We start from the raw sequence: 17,083 nt of genomic DNA, 5'->3' as shown, positions 1-17,083 counted from the left end.
GGTGTTGTTCCCTACCCGTACTGCTTGTGGTCTTTGCATCAGGAAGTCCAGCAGCCAGTTGCAGAGGGAGGTGCTGAAACCTAGTTTGTCCAGTTTTCTGATGAGTTGTTGTGGTATTATGGTATTGAATGCTGAACTGAAGTCAATGAACAGCATTCTCACATATGAGTCTTTATTGTCCAAGTGGGTGAGGGCTGGATGGAGGGCAGAGCAGATTGCATCCTCCGTGGATCGCTTGGCTCGGTATGCGAACTGGTAGGGGTCCAGGGTGGGGGGTAGGGTGGCTTTGATGTGTGACAGGACTAGCCGTTCGAAGCACTTCATGATTATGGGCGTCAGTGCTACAGGACGGTAGTCATTGAAGCATGATGGTGATGATTTCTTCGGCACAGGTATGATGGTAGCAGCTTTGAAAAGTGATGGGATGACTGCTTGCTCCAGAGAGATGTTAAAGATGTCTGTGAAGACATCCTTCAGCTCTTCTGCACAATCCTTCAACACTCGGCCTGGTATGTTGTCTGGGCCAGCTGCTTTGCGTGGGTTGATGGTGGCCAGTGTCCTCTTAACACTGGCAGAGGACAGGTAAAGGGGTTGATCATGGGGGGGAGGGGGAGTTTTCTGTGGGTGAGTGTCATTTTGTGCTTCAAAGCGGGCAAAGAAACTGTTCAGGTCGTTTAGCAGAGAGGTGTTGTCACAGCTTCGTGGTGCAGGCTTATAGTCCGTGATGGCCTGTATGCCCTGCCACAGGCTCTGTGCATCTCTGCTGTCTTTGAAGTGTGTTGTTATTTTGTCCGAGTATTCCTTTTTTGCTTTCCTGATGCCCTGGGACAGGTTTGCCCTTGCTGTCTTTAGGCCAGCTACGTCTCCTGCTCTGAAGGCTTTGTCTCTGGCCCTCAGCAGTCGGTGAACGTCTCCTGTGAACCATGGCTTCTGGTTGGCCCATGTGGTGATGTGTTTTATTTCTGTAACATCATCGATGCATTTTGTGATGTAGGAGGTCACGGTGTCTGTGTACTCCTCAATGTCAATGTGATTGCTGTGGGTGGCAGCTGTTTTGAAAATGTCCCAGTCTGTGGTTTCAAAGCAGTCCTGTAGTCGTGAGATGGCCCCCTCAGGCCATTTTCTCACCTCCTTCTGAACTGGTTTGGTGAGTTTTGCCCTTTGTCTGTAAGCTGGCAGTAGCAGAATCGTTGTGTGGTCTGATGATCCAATGTGGGGGATGGGCTTTGCCTTGTATGCTCTCTTCTGATTTGTGTAAACGAGGTCCAGGGTGTTTTGTTCTCTTGTTGGGAAGTTGACATGTTGGTGAAATTTTGGAAGTACTGTTTTGAGATTTCCGTGGTTGAAATCTCCCAGGACCACTGTGAAGGCATCTGGGTGTGCATCTTGTTGTTCACTGATGCCCCGATGCAGCTCGTTCAGTGCCTCGCTTCTGACGCTGTTGTTGTTGCTGGGTGCGAGGTAGACGGCGACTAATAGGATAGCGGATATTTCTCTGGGTAAATAGAAGGGTCGGCACTTGATGATCATGAACTCCACTCGTGGAGAGCAGTGCCTCTGTACTACCGTAGCATTATTGCACCAAGCATCATGTGTGTAGACACATATTCCTCCCCCTCGTTTTTTCTCTGCAAGGGCTCTGTCCGCTCGGTGGCACGTTAGTTGTTCCAGTTGTAAAGCCGAGTCGGGTATGCCGTCGTTCAGCCATGATTCGGTGAACACCGTAACGCAGCAGTTCCTCACGGTTTTGTTCGCTGATCTTAGTAGCCGTATGTCATCCATCTTATTGTCCAGAGATCTGACGTTTGCCAAGAGAATTGATGGTATTGCTGGACGAGTTGGGTTGGCTGCAAGCCGTGTCTCAACGCCACCTCGTTTGCCCCTTTTCCTAATTCTGGAGCATCGCTTTCGGTGTCCCCATGTAGGCGAGGCAGACGGGTCCGATGTAGTCCTATGCCGCCGCAGAATTCCTAGTTCTTCCAGAGTCTTCGTTGGTACATCCAATACATTGCTTAAGTTGTCCATTCTTATCTGCAACAGCTGTTGCCGACTGTACGTGCGTTCCGACATAGTTTCCGACGATAGACATTTCGAAAGGCACATTTTAACACAAATAAACAAATAAACACTGAAAGTTGGGAAAGCAAGGGGCTGCTGCAACCTACGTGCGCCGAATGGCATTCATATATGGGTGAAGTATTTTCCCTTGACCCCCCCCCACAGGAGTACCAGGCCTGGCTGCGGAGTTTGGTGAACACCGACCTGCCTGGCGTGTACATCGGGCTGCCGGACCGCCTCAGCACCTTCAAACAGGCGCTCTCCAGCGCCACGCAGGAGCTGTGCCAACACCTGCTGGACACCTACAGGCACCAGATCACCGAGCTCAGCCAGAGAGGTTGGTGACGGGGGGCTGGGCTGGGATCGACCGTGGGCATTTTTAGCATGGACCAGCCCCTCACACCGCCTTCTACAGTACCTGCTTTTCAACTATTAGCTCAGCTCACTGTCTTCTATCAGGGGTGGGGAACCTTTTTCATTCGAGGGGCCACTTCAAATTCCGCCAAGGGGCGTGAAAGTCCTCCAAGGGCCGTACTATGAACACAAACCAGGATTTCCCCCTGCACTTTAAGTGCTATATTGAAGGCAGACACCTTTATAACAGATCCCATCTTCTCTAGGTCCTCTGAAGTATGACTTCATTGTATTGCAATTAAGACGAATAAGACGGCCTCAAGGGCCGTAAATGGTCCTGGAGACATGGGTTACCCATCCCTGGTAGACCAAAACAATGGGCTGCCCCATCTAAATTGATCCATATACAGGGGGAAAAAAACAACAAACAAAAAACAAAAGCATTGGCCCCTGGTCACTGTTGGCCCACCGGAAAAAAATGCCCTGTATGCCAGATGACCAGTCCAGCCCTGGTTGGTGAGCTGTATTGTGGAACAACATCCTCAAGCCACTTTAGAGAAACAAAATCGGTGAGAGCGTAAATCCACTGGACAATGGGACAAATCACATAGCCTGGCAAGCCAGAATGTAACATGAAAAGTGTACTTGGCATTGAAATAACTTGCTCCCGCTTGGCAGATCTGTCTAGTTTACTAGGCTACAAATCATAGGTCCTTATGTGGACTGTCTATCATACTATAGGTATAGCCTTGGGATGGGCTGTCTATCATAGGTTTAACCTTTGATAGACCCAACTAATATAAAGACTCTGTACTTCAACTGAATGTTTTAGTAATAAAAAACAGCAAGCTATGATTGGGATAGGCCTGTGTATGTGGTTTGTACTGCTAACAATATAGTTGTGACCTTTTTCACAGTATGCTTAAGAGAAAGCCACAAACATAGTGAAATGGAGAATGTTCGTCAATGGCTTATGCACCGAAGAGGAGTGAAGGCCTTAAGTCTGACCGTCTTTGTTTTGCTATTCCAGAAGGGCTGGGCATGCACACAGCGATCCAATCCACGCCCTCAGACCACAGTGACCCTGAGCCAGTGACACACAGTGACTTCCTCAGATGTAAGAAACTCCTTCACTCACTGGAACTGGAATATACAGTATGGTTGATGTTTTCTTAAACACAACAGAACTTCATAGTCATGTTTATGTGGACCTGCTCACAGCCAAGTGACTGCAGGATTGAAAAATGTGTTTGCATGCAGAATTATATTCCTTTTGCATTTTCTACTTGAATGGCACAAGTAGTGCCACATTTAATAACACATTGATACATGTATAAAACACATCAATACTAATATAAGACTAGATGAAACAATGTGCACAGTTGAATATGTTTAGTGCATTATGCAAACTGGTCTGTACAGTAGGACTCACTGATATGGTGCTATGTTTCGTTGATTGCACCATGCAATAACTTTTCAAGGTCTGGGCAACCTCCATTCATTCTCCAGACCTTGGATGGCCCATGGAAGGCGCATGGTATGCGCATGGCAAGGGGAGAAAATAATAATCCTACTGTAGGTCTATGGTCATTTTGCTGTAGCCTCTTACTGCAGATGGGCCTGTTCAGTCTTTGGCGAAAACATTCAGCTTCATCATAACAACATTGCCATGACTTAGGTCAGTGGTTCCCAACCTACGTATGGGTCGGGACCCAACTTATGGGTCGCCAAAGATCCACAGGGGGTCGCGGAGCCCTCTTGATTTTAAGGGGTTTCATTTGAAATATATATAGCCCATGATGATTAGCTTAAATGACAAAGCATTTAACTAATACATGCATAGAAGCAGCAAATTGTAAGTGCTACATTAAACATGTATTCTATATTTGACCAAAGACGAATTGAGGAATAATATAACTAAAACTAGTTTTCCCAGGAAACAGAGGGCATCTTGTGTCTCGTGCGGGCGCTCGCGTGGTTGGGTCACCAAAGCTTACAATAGTAAAAACATGGGTCCCTTAAGAAAAAGGTTGGGAACCACTGACTTAGGTAACCAATGAAGACGTGATCATGACCATTTTCAATATGGTTATAACAGAGGCTCTGTCTGCGCAAAGAGGTTAACACCCAGGTCCCTGTGTGCTGTACCAACAGATGCAACAAGTCTAACAGTCAACTTGGACTCCGTCCATCAGTTCCTGCGCATCACAGAGGGCGGCAGGAGGATCACCAACACCACCCCCTGGCAGCACTGCTACCCGGAGCACCCCGAGCGCTTCCAGCACTGGCGCCAAGCGCTGGCCAATCAGAGCCTGTTCCTGGGCCGCCACTACTTCGAGGTGGAGCTGATGGGAGACGGAGCGCATGTGGGCCTCACCTACAACAGCATCAAGAGAAAGAGCCCGGAGATCAGCAGCTGCATCACAGGTGAGGCAAGGGAACAGACAGGGAGGGGTTTTAAGCATTTGGGTTTCTTAGGTTTTATTTGGAAATGAAAGTGAAGATGGTGACAGGAGACTAGTGGGAGAAGAAGATGATGAAGGACTGGGACATGAGTCATGACCCAGGCTGGACTTGAACCTAGGTCCTCATGTTCAGCAGCTACATCAGTGGTTCCCAACCTTTTTCTTAAGGGACCCATGTTTTTACTATTGTAAGCTTTGGTGACCCAACCACGCGAGCGCCCGCACGAGAGGGAGTCACAAGATGCCCTCCGTTTCCTGCGAAAACTTATTTTAGTTATTTTATTCCTCAATTCGTCTTTGGTCAAATATAGAATAAATGTTTAATGTAGCACTTACAATTTGTTGCGTCTATGCATTTATTAGTTAAATGCTTTATCTTTTATTCAACATGGGCTATATATATTTAAAACGAAACCCCTTAAAATCAAGAGGGCTCTGCGACCCCCTGTGGATCTTTGGCGACCCATAAGGGGGGTCCCGACCCATAGGTTGGGAACCACTGAGCTACATCACAGGCAAGGGAACTAAAAGTTCCCCTGTTTACAAGGACACTAACATTTGACACAATATGGTTTGACTATTTCTATCTTTAGATGGGATAGTAAAAAACATAATTTAAATCGTTTGTGTGACCATCACATGTGAAGAAATGGACAGTAAAGCCATAAAGCCGACTTGACTTGACTTTTTACTTGGCCACTTAGCATGTATGCAAATCTGTCAACCTTGTGTTCCTAAAATTGAAATTGTTAAAAAAAATCTTTGAGCTATTGTTTTTGTTGTTGTTGTTATTCTTCTTTTTTCTTCTTCTTCTATCAATATTATGGGGGCATTGGCTCCATGAGCTAAGATGCTGTACTATTATGCCGGTGACCAGGGTTAAAAAATATCTCTAAATTAAAATAAATATATATATTATGATTACTATTATCTCCATGACAGGAAACACCTTCTCCTGGAGCCTGGGCCGCAGCAGCCACAGCCTGTCCTGCTGGCATGCAGGGGAGGAGCGCTGCCTGCAGGGGGAGCCCCTGAGCTGCGTCGGGGTGTATGTGGAGTACCAATCTGGCCTGGTGGCTTTCTACGGTGTGGCTGCTGCAGCGGGCTCCATGACGCTGCTGCATAAATACAACACCCAGTTTCTGGAGCCTCTTTATCCCGCCTTCTGGCTCTCCAAGAAGGATAATGTGGTTCATCTGCACAACCTTGATGAGAAAAGGCCAGCAGAGACGCCGTCGATCCCAGCTTCAGGACATGAGAACACTGTCACGTGTTTGATCGGGCAAGCTGATTCTATTGTGTACACAGACTATGTGACAGGTACACTGGCCAATTAGTGGATTCACCCGTGTTAAGTACAGCAAACAGCTTGAGTATATGTATAATTTATGAAGTCAGTAGTTGCACCCTAGCTGATAACTGTGTTAAAATTTAGATACATCATGTGTCATATTTGTATGGAGTAGATGTGATCATTTCTGACCAAAACACAAACAGATAGGCTACATCTATTTTCTAAAATGCTTTATTGCTTTTGAATGTATACCAGCACACGTTACATCAATATGTTTTCAGTAAATAAACAATTCCTGCACAATTACCACACAAATGTAATTCTTGATCATTAAATATTTCTTTCCCTTGTGAACAGTTGAGACTTCTCAGTGAAACTTCTCATATTGTGGTGTGTTATGCGGTAAAGTCAGTCTCGTTCTCGTCGTAGGCCGGGTTGACAAAGTGCACTCCCGACTGAGTCATGGATATAGAGTTGGCCGAGTCCCCGTACAGCTCTGGCTCCGAGGGCATGAGGGTGGGCTTATCGAACATGGGGTTGTCAAAGCCGTGATCCAGCGGGCCCCCCAGCTCCCCCACAGCCCCGCCGCTGCCCTTCCTCCAGGAGGGCATCTTTGGCAGACTGGGCATGGAGATGGACCCCCGCCGGTGCAGGAACAGCCCCATGCCCAACAGCACCACCACCACCAGCAACACCCCGATCACCGCCCCCGCTATCACGCCCGCCTCTCCGCCACCCCCGTCCCCGGACGACAGCTCCACGTTCGCTTCCTCGATGCCCAGATCGGCGCCGTTGGAGCGGGCATCTGCCATGATGTCCTTGGCCGCAGCCTCCGCCAGATAGCTGGCGTACTCCCCGCTGCCCTCCTCCACCAGCAGCACCTGGATCTTGGGCTGGGTCCCTCGCGGGATGAAGCCCCACATCCTCTGCTGCTCCGCCACCTTGGAGGGGCAAGACAAGGGAAGGCAGGTTAAGGCAAGGCAAGGCAAGGCAACTTAACCCATTTTAGCCTAAGCCCTTTTTGGGAAAAGGTGCCCTCTCCCTGATATCTCAGCCTCTGAAGCACATAAAAACATGAAATAAGTTGCATTTAAAAGCTAGAACCTTCATTTTGCTCTAGAATATGTTCATTCAGCTCTAACATACCTACAGTTTTAATAAAACAGCTCAAATCTCAAGAACTTGAATGCAGCGTATATGTCGCTCCAGGACACAATGGGTTAAGGCAAGCTAAGGAAAGGTAATGTAAGTTAACATTCATTTATGGAGCACATACAGGTATGTATACAACAAGGCATACAGGTGTGTATGCAGGGGCGGAGCTATAGGGAGGGCGAGCAGGGCACTTGCCCCTGGGCCCAGGGCCCTCCCGTATTTGTGGTGGGGGCCCTATTGTGAGCTTGGCAAGCTGTATAGGGGGCCCTATAAGTGTCCTGCCCAGGGGCCCTGTGTGCAATTGTTCCGCCACTGTGTGTATGTAGACGTAGAAGTACTCTAACCGATGTAATTACAACTCCACCAGTATGATATTACATAGTTTCATACTGCTAGTGTTACTACTTGTAATTACTAGCCAGGCCGTGCCCTCCTAGTGACACAACAGCTTCAGCGTTGCTACCAGTCAGGTCAAGAGTCAATGCAAGTACTTTCTGAGTTCCCGCAAATACGGGAACTCCTCCCACTTTGTTGTGAAGCAAACAATCATTAGCAAACCAAAGGAGGCCATTTGGGAAATGCCGTTTGGGAAATGATAATTGTTATGCTCTTGGTCAGACAAGTAATTACATCCGTAAGGTGCCGTTTCCACGTAGTCGAATATTCTTAATTGTGGATTTTTTTTCTCTCCTGTTTACATTGGTCTGGCCTTCCGTTTCCACGAAAGCAGAGTTTTAAAAGCCACATATCAAAAATCCTGCTTTAAAAAGATCCCATTTAGGGTGCTAACCCTGTTATAAGGATCTTTGGCAATAAAGTACACTTAACTTGACTTGACTTGACTACTATCCAACTTAAGGCTAAAAAGAAACCCTAGAACAAATATGTGAAAAATGACCTTGGAGAGGGCCATGCGCACGGAGCTGTAGGAGGGCTTGTTGAGCACCAGGTGCAGCAGGCGCTGGCGGTACGACTCCAGGTTGAACGCCCCGGAGAAGCGCAGGGACACGATGGCACCGCACACGTCACAGCAGTGGCCCACGGGCCGCAGGACCTTCAGGCAGGCCACCTGGGGACACGTGACGGCCGAGCAGATGCGCTCGCGCTCGGCCGCGTTCCCGCACTCGCACCCCGTGGCGTCGTTGCAGCCCGCCGAGGGCGTGACGACCGGCGAGGCGGAGCCGTGGAACTGCAGCTGGCCCGAGCGGGAGGACAGGTACGTGGAGAAGGAGGAGCCGCTGTCGAACTTCTGGCCCATGACCGAGACGCTCTTCACAGGCACCGACATCTGGCTGGAGGAGACATCCACGCGGAACGAGGAGACCGGGCGGAACACCACGTCGTCCGCTCGACACGGCACACTCTCCTCGTGCACCGCGAACACGTAGCGTCCGGCCTGCAGGTCGTCCCAGGTGGCCGCAGCCCTCCACAGCTGGGGGTCGAACCACTTGAGCTCCTCCGAGTCCTTGAAGGTGGCCGTCACCCCGTTTCCACATCCGGGCTCCCCCTGGCCGGGGGTGGACGCGGCGGCGAAAGCTGCCCCCGAGGACAGGATCACCTCCCCGTCCACTGGCAGCCTCATCTCCAGCACCGAGTGGACCGTCTCCACGTACACAGACACGCGTCTGCCTGCTGGGAAGTGCACTCTGTCGCTGCCGCAGGGCACCGAACCCTTGTCCCAGTTGGTGGCATTCTCGTAGTTGGTGTCCGGGACCCACTGCTTGTAGAGGGCAGAGGCAGGGCTGAGCAGGAGGCTGAGGCCGAGGCCGAGGCAGAGGTAGAGGAGAGCGGCAGATGTGTGCATGCTGGGCAGCATCTTCTCAGGTTGTGAGGGAGATGAGGCAGCGGGTGTGGACTTTGGCTTTGGTGCTGTGGGCATGACTGTCATATGAGAGGGGGGTGCTGCAGGTCACACAAGTTGCTCATTGTCAGCCAGCAGCGGCCTGAGTTAGTGACATATTGACAGAAAAGGGATTAGGCCATATTATGGTTATTGCCTGAAGAGTGTTGTGGACATAACATGAAACATAAGGCCCTGAAGTTAGAAGGGATTTCATTTGTAAAGGAACTTGAGGGTGTAGAGAAAAAAAGTTGGGGCCATGGGATAATGAGGCGTGAACAATGGAAATATTAGAGCTACTGTATAGATATAGAGATGGTATACATGTCTACATGCCAGTCAAAACTAGACTGTCCACAGAGACCTCAGTCTGGGGTGCCAAAGTTGAGAAAAGAACAATACATAGTCACAGTATGGCCTATGAAAAGCAAGGAAAGTTTATCTAGCGTGTCTTGCCCTGGGGCCCTGTGTGCAATTGTTCCGCCACTACACAGAGGCATGTCTATGTGCTTAAAGCAATTCAATGTATCTGAAGGGCTACAAACTACAAGTTACAACATGTTAAAATAGGCAATAGGCAAGTTTATCAATAGCACCTTTCAGACACATAGGCATGTCAATGAGCTTAAAGGAGGTCAATGGATGTTAAGGCTATCGACAAGTTACAACATAGTTGAAAATGTTGCATTTACAAGGAAATGAAGGATCTTGTTTCTTTTTAGGGCATATATGGTGCCAAAATAGTGCCTTGTGTACAGTCAGAGGTGAAGAGCTTGATTTTAGGCTCTGATTTTGGGGTGCCTGTAAGTGTAGTATGATGGAATGTATTGATGTGCCTTTTCTCTCTCTCTCTCTTTTATTTATTTATTTAATATTTATTTTTTATTTTTAAAATCAGTTTCTAGTGGGCTATGTGTAGGTGTATTAACCACATGAATTCTGTAATAAAATCTTTTTAAAAGTCTGTCGGGGTACACATTGTAATTAACATTTCACAAAGTTACATTTTCCAAAAAAAAAAAAAAAAAGATTGTTCACGAATACTATTTTACAGCCTTCTTGATTTATTTAATTGTAGATTTGTAGGCTTTGTTTAGGAACAAATGAAGACACTGGTTTCAGCACCAGGTGGCAGTAGACTAACAGCATGCTCCTCAGAGCCAGAATGCAGCACGCTGGGATTCCACTGCTGGAGCCAGGCGTACACGTCACCAGGAAGTTGTGTGTTTTTAATGCACGAGCTATGCTGAGACAGGTAAGCAGCTTCATTTCAATGTAGAATTCCCAGTGGAAATCGTGCAAAAAAATGCAAAGCGGTTTTGCGTGATCATACTTTGCTACTGAAAGAATATTCTGGTAATGGCCGTAATGCACCTCGCTTGCCAAAGAAATGAAGTCTCCTACAACGTTGTCACAATGACCACGGTTTGAAACGAACAGGTGTAATCCTAAATTGGCAGGTAAACGTTTGCCTTCAAAGTTTTCATTAAACGTTTATTCGGACCTCTGCTGCCACAACTCCTACTGTCGGGTGCACCTGCTCCCCTCCTCCCCAGCTTCCTCTGGACAGGTGTTCAATTTAATGTGTGTGGAGGTTGGAGCACATCTGCGTTTGTCAGTGCCAGAGTTGTTTTAGTCTTACTTTGAGTCATTCCACTTCATGACGTGTATATCTCTAACTGACATTGTTGACAACACATAACCCCTGTATGTAATTTCACCTCACTTTGAAAAAAGAGAGAAATGCTTGCTCCTCCACATTGACGTGCGTAACGGCTGTTTTCACAGGACTCACTAGAGGGCGAAGTTCCCCTTTTTCACGAAGATGAAAATGAGGTCAGGCAGAGGAAATCTAAAATCAAGTAAGAGAAGCCCTGGTTATGAGGCACCATATTGACTTTGAACAGAATAGGTCTACTATCTATTGGGCTACATTATTCTGCATAGACGTTTAAAACGTCTTCAGCCACTTCCTCTATTTACATTCCATGTTTTATTTTATTTTTATTTTTAAATTGAATGACTGCAGACACACTCTCTCTCACACACACACACACACACACACACACACACACACACACACACACACACACACACACTATGCCTCATTTTGTAAAGCGACCTAGGTTGCATGAAAGCCGCTATAAACTAAGTTGGTGCGTTGCTGTTGTTGTTATGATAACAGCCACTGAATATTATAAATCATCTTTTATCGCAGGCATCCCCTGGCATCCTTTTTCCATCTGTTTTTTCGCACCTCTGCCATCCTGGTCTACCTCCTCTGTGACCTGTTCAGTGGCAGCTTCATCGCGTGCATGGTGACCATCATCCTCCTCCTGTCATGTGACTTCTGGACCGTCAAGGTATGATTTTTTTTTTACATTGTGATGTCTTTTAATACTTCTATTGGTGTCCCTGTCAGTGTGCACAGTCAGGCACAGTCAATGCCAATACTGTATGTTTCAAGGCCAGTCTTACGTTTCTGAAGCCAGAATTATCACTTCACAGTGTTCAAAGTGATGCGCTGCCCTTATTGAAATTTCATCACCACCGCTGACTTAGGCTGATATGCCAGGCCATTACAATAGATGAATACCTGCCATGGAATAATACTTTTGATTCTAGAGTTTGCCTTGTTATCATACTACATACTGATTAGGGACTTTTCAACCCAGATCATTCCTCCCATTTTCTCCTCTGTCTCTATGTCAGAATGTGACGGGACGCCTGCTGGTGGGGTTGAGATGGTGGAACCAGGTGGACGAGGATGGCAAGAGTCAGTGGGTGTTTGAATCTAGAAAGGTACGCACTATGCAGTGTTCTGTAAAAATGACCGATATCTTGTCCAAACTTGGCCTGCTATGTCATTAACAACACCTGAAATTCTGGTGTATGGGTCTTGAGCCATTTTAGAGAGAATGTGACTTTAAGATTGAAATTATATAGCTGAGTTATAATAAAGTAGTAATATAGTAGTGTTAGAGAAGAGTACCCCACCTGGTTAACACACCGTCCTAAATGCTAAAGTGGGCAGTGTGTGTCAGGTGGGGTAACACATATCAGGTGGGGTAATGTCCTCTAACACTGCTACTTTAATAGAACTTGTTTCAGTCTTTACGGCACATTATCTCTGAAATGACTCAAGAAACCAAACACCAACATTTCATTTTATTGTTCATGTCATTGCAGGCTAAGTTTGGACAAGATATTGGCCATTTGAAAAAATATATAGCTTTTGTGATATTCAATGTTTCATATTTTAATTCAGATAACTTTTTTGCATGTTGTTCGCATACTTGGTAGAGGCAGAAAATAGCTTTCAAATAACATCAGAACCATCTCTTTGTGACTTAAATTGACTGACATAATTAAGGATGAATGTATAGTGTCCTAACCTCTTCATTAAAATGTTCTTAGTCCGTTTCTCCCTTTAATATTGGTGTCAGATTAATGCAAATGCAAGTGTCCGAAAATGATGCATTGGAAGAATTTGCAAATTATAAATTCTATCACATTTCATAAATTTCGAGAATATATTCAGAAAATAAGAGCCTTTATATCTCTCAGCTCTCCATATACAGTGCCCTCCATAATTATTGGCACCCCTGGTTGAGATGTGTTTTTTAGCTTCCAATTATTTATTTATTTTTCTAAATAATATGGGACCTTAATGGAAAAAAAGAGAAAAATCCAACCTTCAATACAAGTGCATTTATTCAGTGGGGAAAAAATCCCACATAAAGAAAGCATTATTTGACATCAAATAATGTGTGTCACAATTATTAGCACCCCTGGTGTTAATATTTTGTACAACCCCCTTTTGCCAACAAAACAGCACCTAATCTTCTCCTATAATGTTTCACAAGATGGGAAAAGACAGAAAGAGGGATCTTCAGCCATTCCTCTTTGCAGAATCTCTCTAAATCATCCAAAGACCTGGGTCTTCTCCTCTGTACTCTCCTCTTCAGCTCACCCCACAGGTTCTCAATGGGGTTGAGGTCTGGGGACTGAGATGGCCATGGGAGGAGCTTGATTTTGTGTCTGGTGAACCATTTCTGTGTAGATTTGGCCATATGTTTAGGGTCATTGTCTTGCTGAAAGACCCAGTGACAACCCATCTTCAGCTTTCGGGCAGAGGGCAACAGATTTTGATTTAAAATGTCCTGGTATTTCAAAGCATTCATGATGCCATGCACCCTAACAAGGTTCCCAGGGCCTTTGGAAGCGAAACAGCCCCACAGCATCACTGACCCACCCCCATACTTCACAGTGGGTATGAGGTGCTTTTCAGCATGCGCATCTTTCGTGGCACGCCAGACCCACTTAGAGTGTTTGTTGCCAAAAGCTCAATCTTGGTCTCATCTGACCAAAGCACACGGTCCCAGTTGAAGCCCCAATACCGCTTGGCGAACTCCAGACGTTTGCGTTTATGATTGTGAGTGAGGAAAGGTTTTCTCCGTGCATGCCTCCCAAACAGCTTGTTGGCGTGTAGACAGCGCCTGATGGTTGATTTGGAGACTTTGTGACCCCAGGATGCTACCATTTGTTGTAATTCTGTAACAGTGAGCTTTGGAGATCTTTTAATTTCTCTTACCATCCTTCTCACTGTGCGTGGTGGCAAAATAAACTTGGGTCCTCGTCCAGGCTTGTTTACTACTGTTCCAGTTGTTTTGAACTTCTTAATTATTCCTCTCACAGTGGATATGGGCAGCTGCAGTTAAGTGGCAATCTTCTTGTAGCCTCTGCCTGACCTGTGAAGGTCGACGCACATCTGCCTCACTTGTATGCTGTGTTCCTTTGTCTTTCCCATGTTTAAGAGTGGATAAGAGAAATGGCCTCTGTGTCACGTCATATTTATACCCCAGGGAAACAGGAAGTGATGAATGATTAATTAAATGTTCCTACATACTCTGGTAAACTTTGTAAACTACTGTAGAAATGACAGAAATGCTTCAATTATATTTATTTCCTGGGAATTGTTAAGGGTGCCAATAATTGTGGAACAGGTGATTTAATGAAAAATAATTATTTTTTAGTCAGGGATTTTTTTATTTTCTTACAATTCATTTGAGTTGAAGGCTACATTTTCCTACAATTTTCAGTGTGACAGTATTCTTCTGCAATAAACACTGAATTTATTTTAAGGCTTTTAACACATCTCAACCAGGGGTGCCAACAATTATGGAGGGCACTGTATCTGTGATATCCTGCCTAAATGTGTGTGCAACATTGCATCCTGTTAGGATACCAGTGGAAAAACCATCACCAACTCTGAGTCAAGGATATTCTGGCTGGGTCTGATTGTGTGCCCAATCTTTTGGGTAATTTTTGTGCTGAGCACTGTCTTCTCCTTCAGGATCAAATGGCTGGTAAGCCTTTTCACTTCTTATAATATATTTTTAACAGCTAGCAAATACTGTTTGGCTTGATGCAGTGGTTCAGAAAGTGTGATCCAGAGACCACTGCAAGAGAGCTCCTGTGGTCTGCGGGGGGATTTATACAATTCTATAAGGCCATCATCTCCATCTGAATTTGCAGCACCTAAAATTTGCATTCTGAGCGAACCGTCAATACAGTTAACAGGTGGTCCCTGGAAAAAAAATGGGACAAAATGGTCCTTGTTCTTAGAAAGTTTGAGAAACACTACCTTAATGGATAGGGGCTTTGTTTGAATCCCATAGCAGTAGAATGTGGGTAGGAGAATAAATATCAAGTGTTATCAATCAAAAATAATCATCAATCAATAAATATCAATCTCCTGTATCCTCATCTATAGGCGATGTGCCTTCTAGGCATCTTACTCCACATTGCTCCAGGGGGAACTGCTTATGTACATAAAATAATAATCAGACATTAGTGCCAGCTAAATACAATGTGTAATATACGTGTACTTAGGTTTTACTTTTGTACCTTTTCTAAAAAGATCATACATTTTCTGCCTTTCATTATAATATTGTAATGTAAGCCATTTGATGCTGTAGGCTTTATGATGTCTTGAGCTGTTTGGTAATGCCAAGTTGTGTCCTGATGTGCTCTCTCTGCCCACAGGGCATAGTTATCATGGGTGTTGTCCTGCAGTGGGCCAACTTATATGGCTATGTGCGCTGTAAAGTTGGCGGGGGCACGAAATTACCATGGCCACCAACGACCTGGGTCACTAGCAACCTGGGCATGCAACTTTTCAAACAGGTACAGTGACAACTCCTTCCTCCCCAGATAATGTTGTGTAAGTTTTTAAAACCTCTCTGATCTGCTTACCTTAAAGGCCCACTGTGTAAGGTTGCTCTGCCTCTCTAGCAAACCTCATTCATTCTTTAAGTGTCAATACTGTACAGACAGCTGTATTTAGCTCATCATGCTATAGCGATTGCAAAACGAGAAATGCAGAACCATGTGTGGTGTTTCCCTGATTAGGACGCCTAGGTAACATACTGTAGGTCAAGGTGGCACATGGACATAGGATACCTCCACGCTTCACATGTGTAACGGAGTCCAACTAATAGAGTTCAGCGGTAGAATGATAGTAAACCTCCCTCCCGAAGCCTCATACAGTATCAGTAGCGCTAAGCAATCGGTCTCTGCAATCGGCAGATCACCTCCAGTTACACATTCATATACAAATGTAATATTGAAAGCCAACAATACTAGACGAGACTACTGTAGATACTGGTGGATGACGTTCGTGAATCACCCTGAAATGTTACATACTGATGCATCTTAAAATTCTCCTCTATCCTCTTTCTTAACCCCAACACCACCATCTTGTGCCCACAGGCTGCCAGCAGAGCAGAGGGACCGTGAAAAGGCCTTTTGTCTCTCTGTTCAGGATGGCTGGGGACTACACCCCGTGTTCTGCTATTTCTGTGATTTTTGTTGTTGTTGAAAGGGTGTGAGCCTTTTCCAAGTGTTCTGTATGAGCCATTGATAGATACGTGTATGTGCCATTACTTATTTTATGTTTACATGTTTTATGTTCTTTAAGCTTTCAAATCTTAATTTATGTCCGAGATGTTGATTTTTGCAGAAACCGGGTAGAGGTATCAAATACTGTGTATCTCTTCATTAATAGATCAATGTTTCAATGTCAGGTAATCTGTAGTACCTAACTGCACTCTAATATTGTATACAGGGATAAGCTATTAAATACCAATTATTTCCAGATCCTGTGTGTGTGTGTGTGTGTATGGGTTGATTGGTTGATTGGTTGTTCGGTTGTGCCATTGTCAGCGAGTCTGTATCAGATAAATGTTGGGTGTATTCGTATAACTGCACCTTAATGTGTTCTGTAAATGCAGTGATAAACATGGTTTACAAAGTCCAACATCAAGGTCAAGTCAAGTGCAAGTTTCTCTTGCAGCAGTTTAGTTCAAATGCCACTTCTTTTGATAGTTTCACTTGGCGGCATACCAAAGTGGTACTATCAAAAATGTTCTCTTATCGCTCTTGCGAAATTGTTCCAACTTGCTTCGCAGTGATAATTCAGTAAATGTCAATACTTGCTGTAATTACTACAGTATGATACAGTAAATGTCAAAATGTTACTATTTGTGATTGTACTGTATTGTAGTATTAATTGGTTCAGTGTATATATGTCCATAAATCAAATACCTTTGGAAGAAAACAGCATAGTTACCTGAAAATGTTTCACCTGCACATACGTACAAATGTAATATTGAAAGCCAACAATACTAGAAATACTGGCGATGACGTTCCTGAATCGCCCTGAAATGTTACACACTGATGCATCTTAAAATTCTCCTCTACCATCTCTGACCATTTTTGACATATCAATCACACTATCTTATGACAGATTCTAATTCAGTCAACTAATCTTTTAGCAAGTTTGAGCATGGAATAAAGAGAACATGTAATTAAAGCAAACACATAATCAGCAATGTTTAAAAAACAAACAAAATC

General features: G+C 45.2%; 3 protein-coding genes across 3 annotated transcripts in view; 2 read left to right on the top strand and 1 right to left on the bottom strand.

Moving 5' to 3' along the window:
• Positions 1–6,549, top strand: part of LOC134464125 (tripartite motif-containing protein 16-like protein) — a 12,036-nt gene extending 5,487 nt beyond the window's left edge. Inside the window, exons 4-7 of the mRNA XM_063217587.1 lie at positions 2,224–2,395; positions 3,443–3,529; positions 4,567–4,839; positions 5,820–6,549. Coding sequence (XP_063073657.1) covers positions 2,224–2,395; positions 3,443–3,529; positions 4,567–4,839; positions 5,820–6,214 — 927 coding nt within the window. The 3' untranslated portion in view covers positions 6,215–6,549. The remainder of the gene's footprint in view (positions 1–2,223; positions 2,396–3,442; positions 3,530–4,566; positions 4,840–5,819) is intronic.
• amn (amnion associated transmembrane protein) lies at positions 6,550–9,205 on the bottom strand. Its single transcript, XM_063217575.1, has 2 exons — positions 8,225–9,205; positions 6,550–7,112 (listed from the first exon to the last, which is right to left on the bottom strand). Exons 1-2 carry the CDS (start codon positions 9,203–9,205, stop codon positions 6,567–6,569), a joined length of 1,527 nt encoding a protein of 508 aa, XP_063073645.1. The 3' UTR covers positions 6,550–6,566.
• A 1,127-nt stretch (positions 9,206–10,332) lies between these two features.
• zgc:112148 (uncharacterized protein LOC550424 homolog) lies at positions 10,333–16,325 on the top strand. Its single transcript, XM_063214727.1, has 7 exons — positions 10,333–10,421; positions 10,955–11,028; positions 11,385–11,529; positions 11,879–11,968; positions 14,410–14,535; positions 15,215–15,355; positions 15,941–16,325. The coding sequence occupies exons 1-7, from the start codon at positions 10,410–10,412 to the stop codon at positions 15,965–15,967; spliced, it is 615 nt and encodes a 204-aa protein (XP_063070797.1). The 5' UTR covers positions 10,333–10,409; the 3' UTR covers positions 15,968–16,325.
• Positions 16,326–17,083: the final 758 nt, after the last annotated feature.

This window comes from Engraulis encrasicolus, chromosome 2 (assembly GCF_034702125.1).
Source record: "Engraulis encrasicolus isolate BLACKSEA-1 chromosome 2, IST_EnEncr_1.0, whole genome shotgun sequence".
Lineage (NCBI taxonomy): Eukaryota > Metazoa > Chordata > Actinopteri > Clupeiformes > Engraulidae > Engraulis > Engraulis encrasicolus.
The sequence above is the reverse complement of the archived record's forward strand: the minus strand, read 5'-3'. Positions and strand labels throughout refer to the sequence as shown.

Bases quoted from the DNA above. Each gene is read 5' to 3' on its own strand.
- amn (XM_063217575.1), bottom strand. From the start codon at position 9,205: ATGCCCACAGCACCAAAGCCAAAGTCCACACCCGCTGCCTCATCTCCC. The intron at 7,113-8,224 runs GTCATTTTTCAC...TGCCCCTCCAAG, and splicing joins TGCGCATGGCCCTCTCCAAG to GTGGCGGAGCAGCAGAGGAT.
- zgc:112148 (XM_063214727.1), top strand. The intron at 11,029-11,384 runs GTAAGAGAAGCC...CTTTTATCGCAG, and splicing joins CAGAGGAAATCTAAAATCAA to GCATCCCCTGGCATCCTTTT. The intron at 11,969-14,409 runs GTACGCACTATG...GCATCCTGTTAG, and splicing joins GGGTGTTTGAATCTAGAAAG to GATACCAGTGGAAAAACCAT.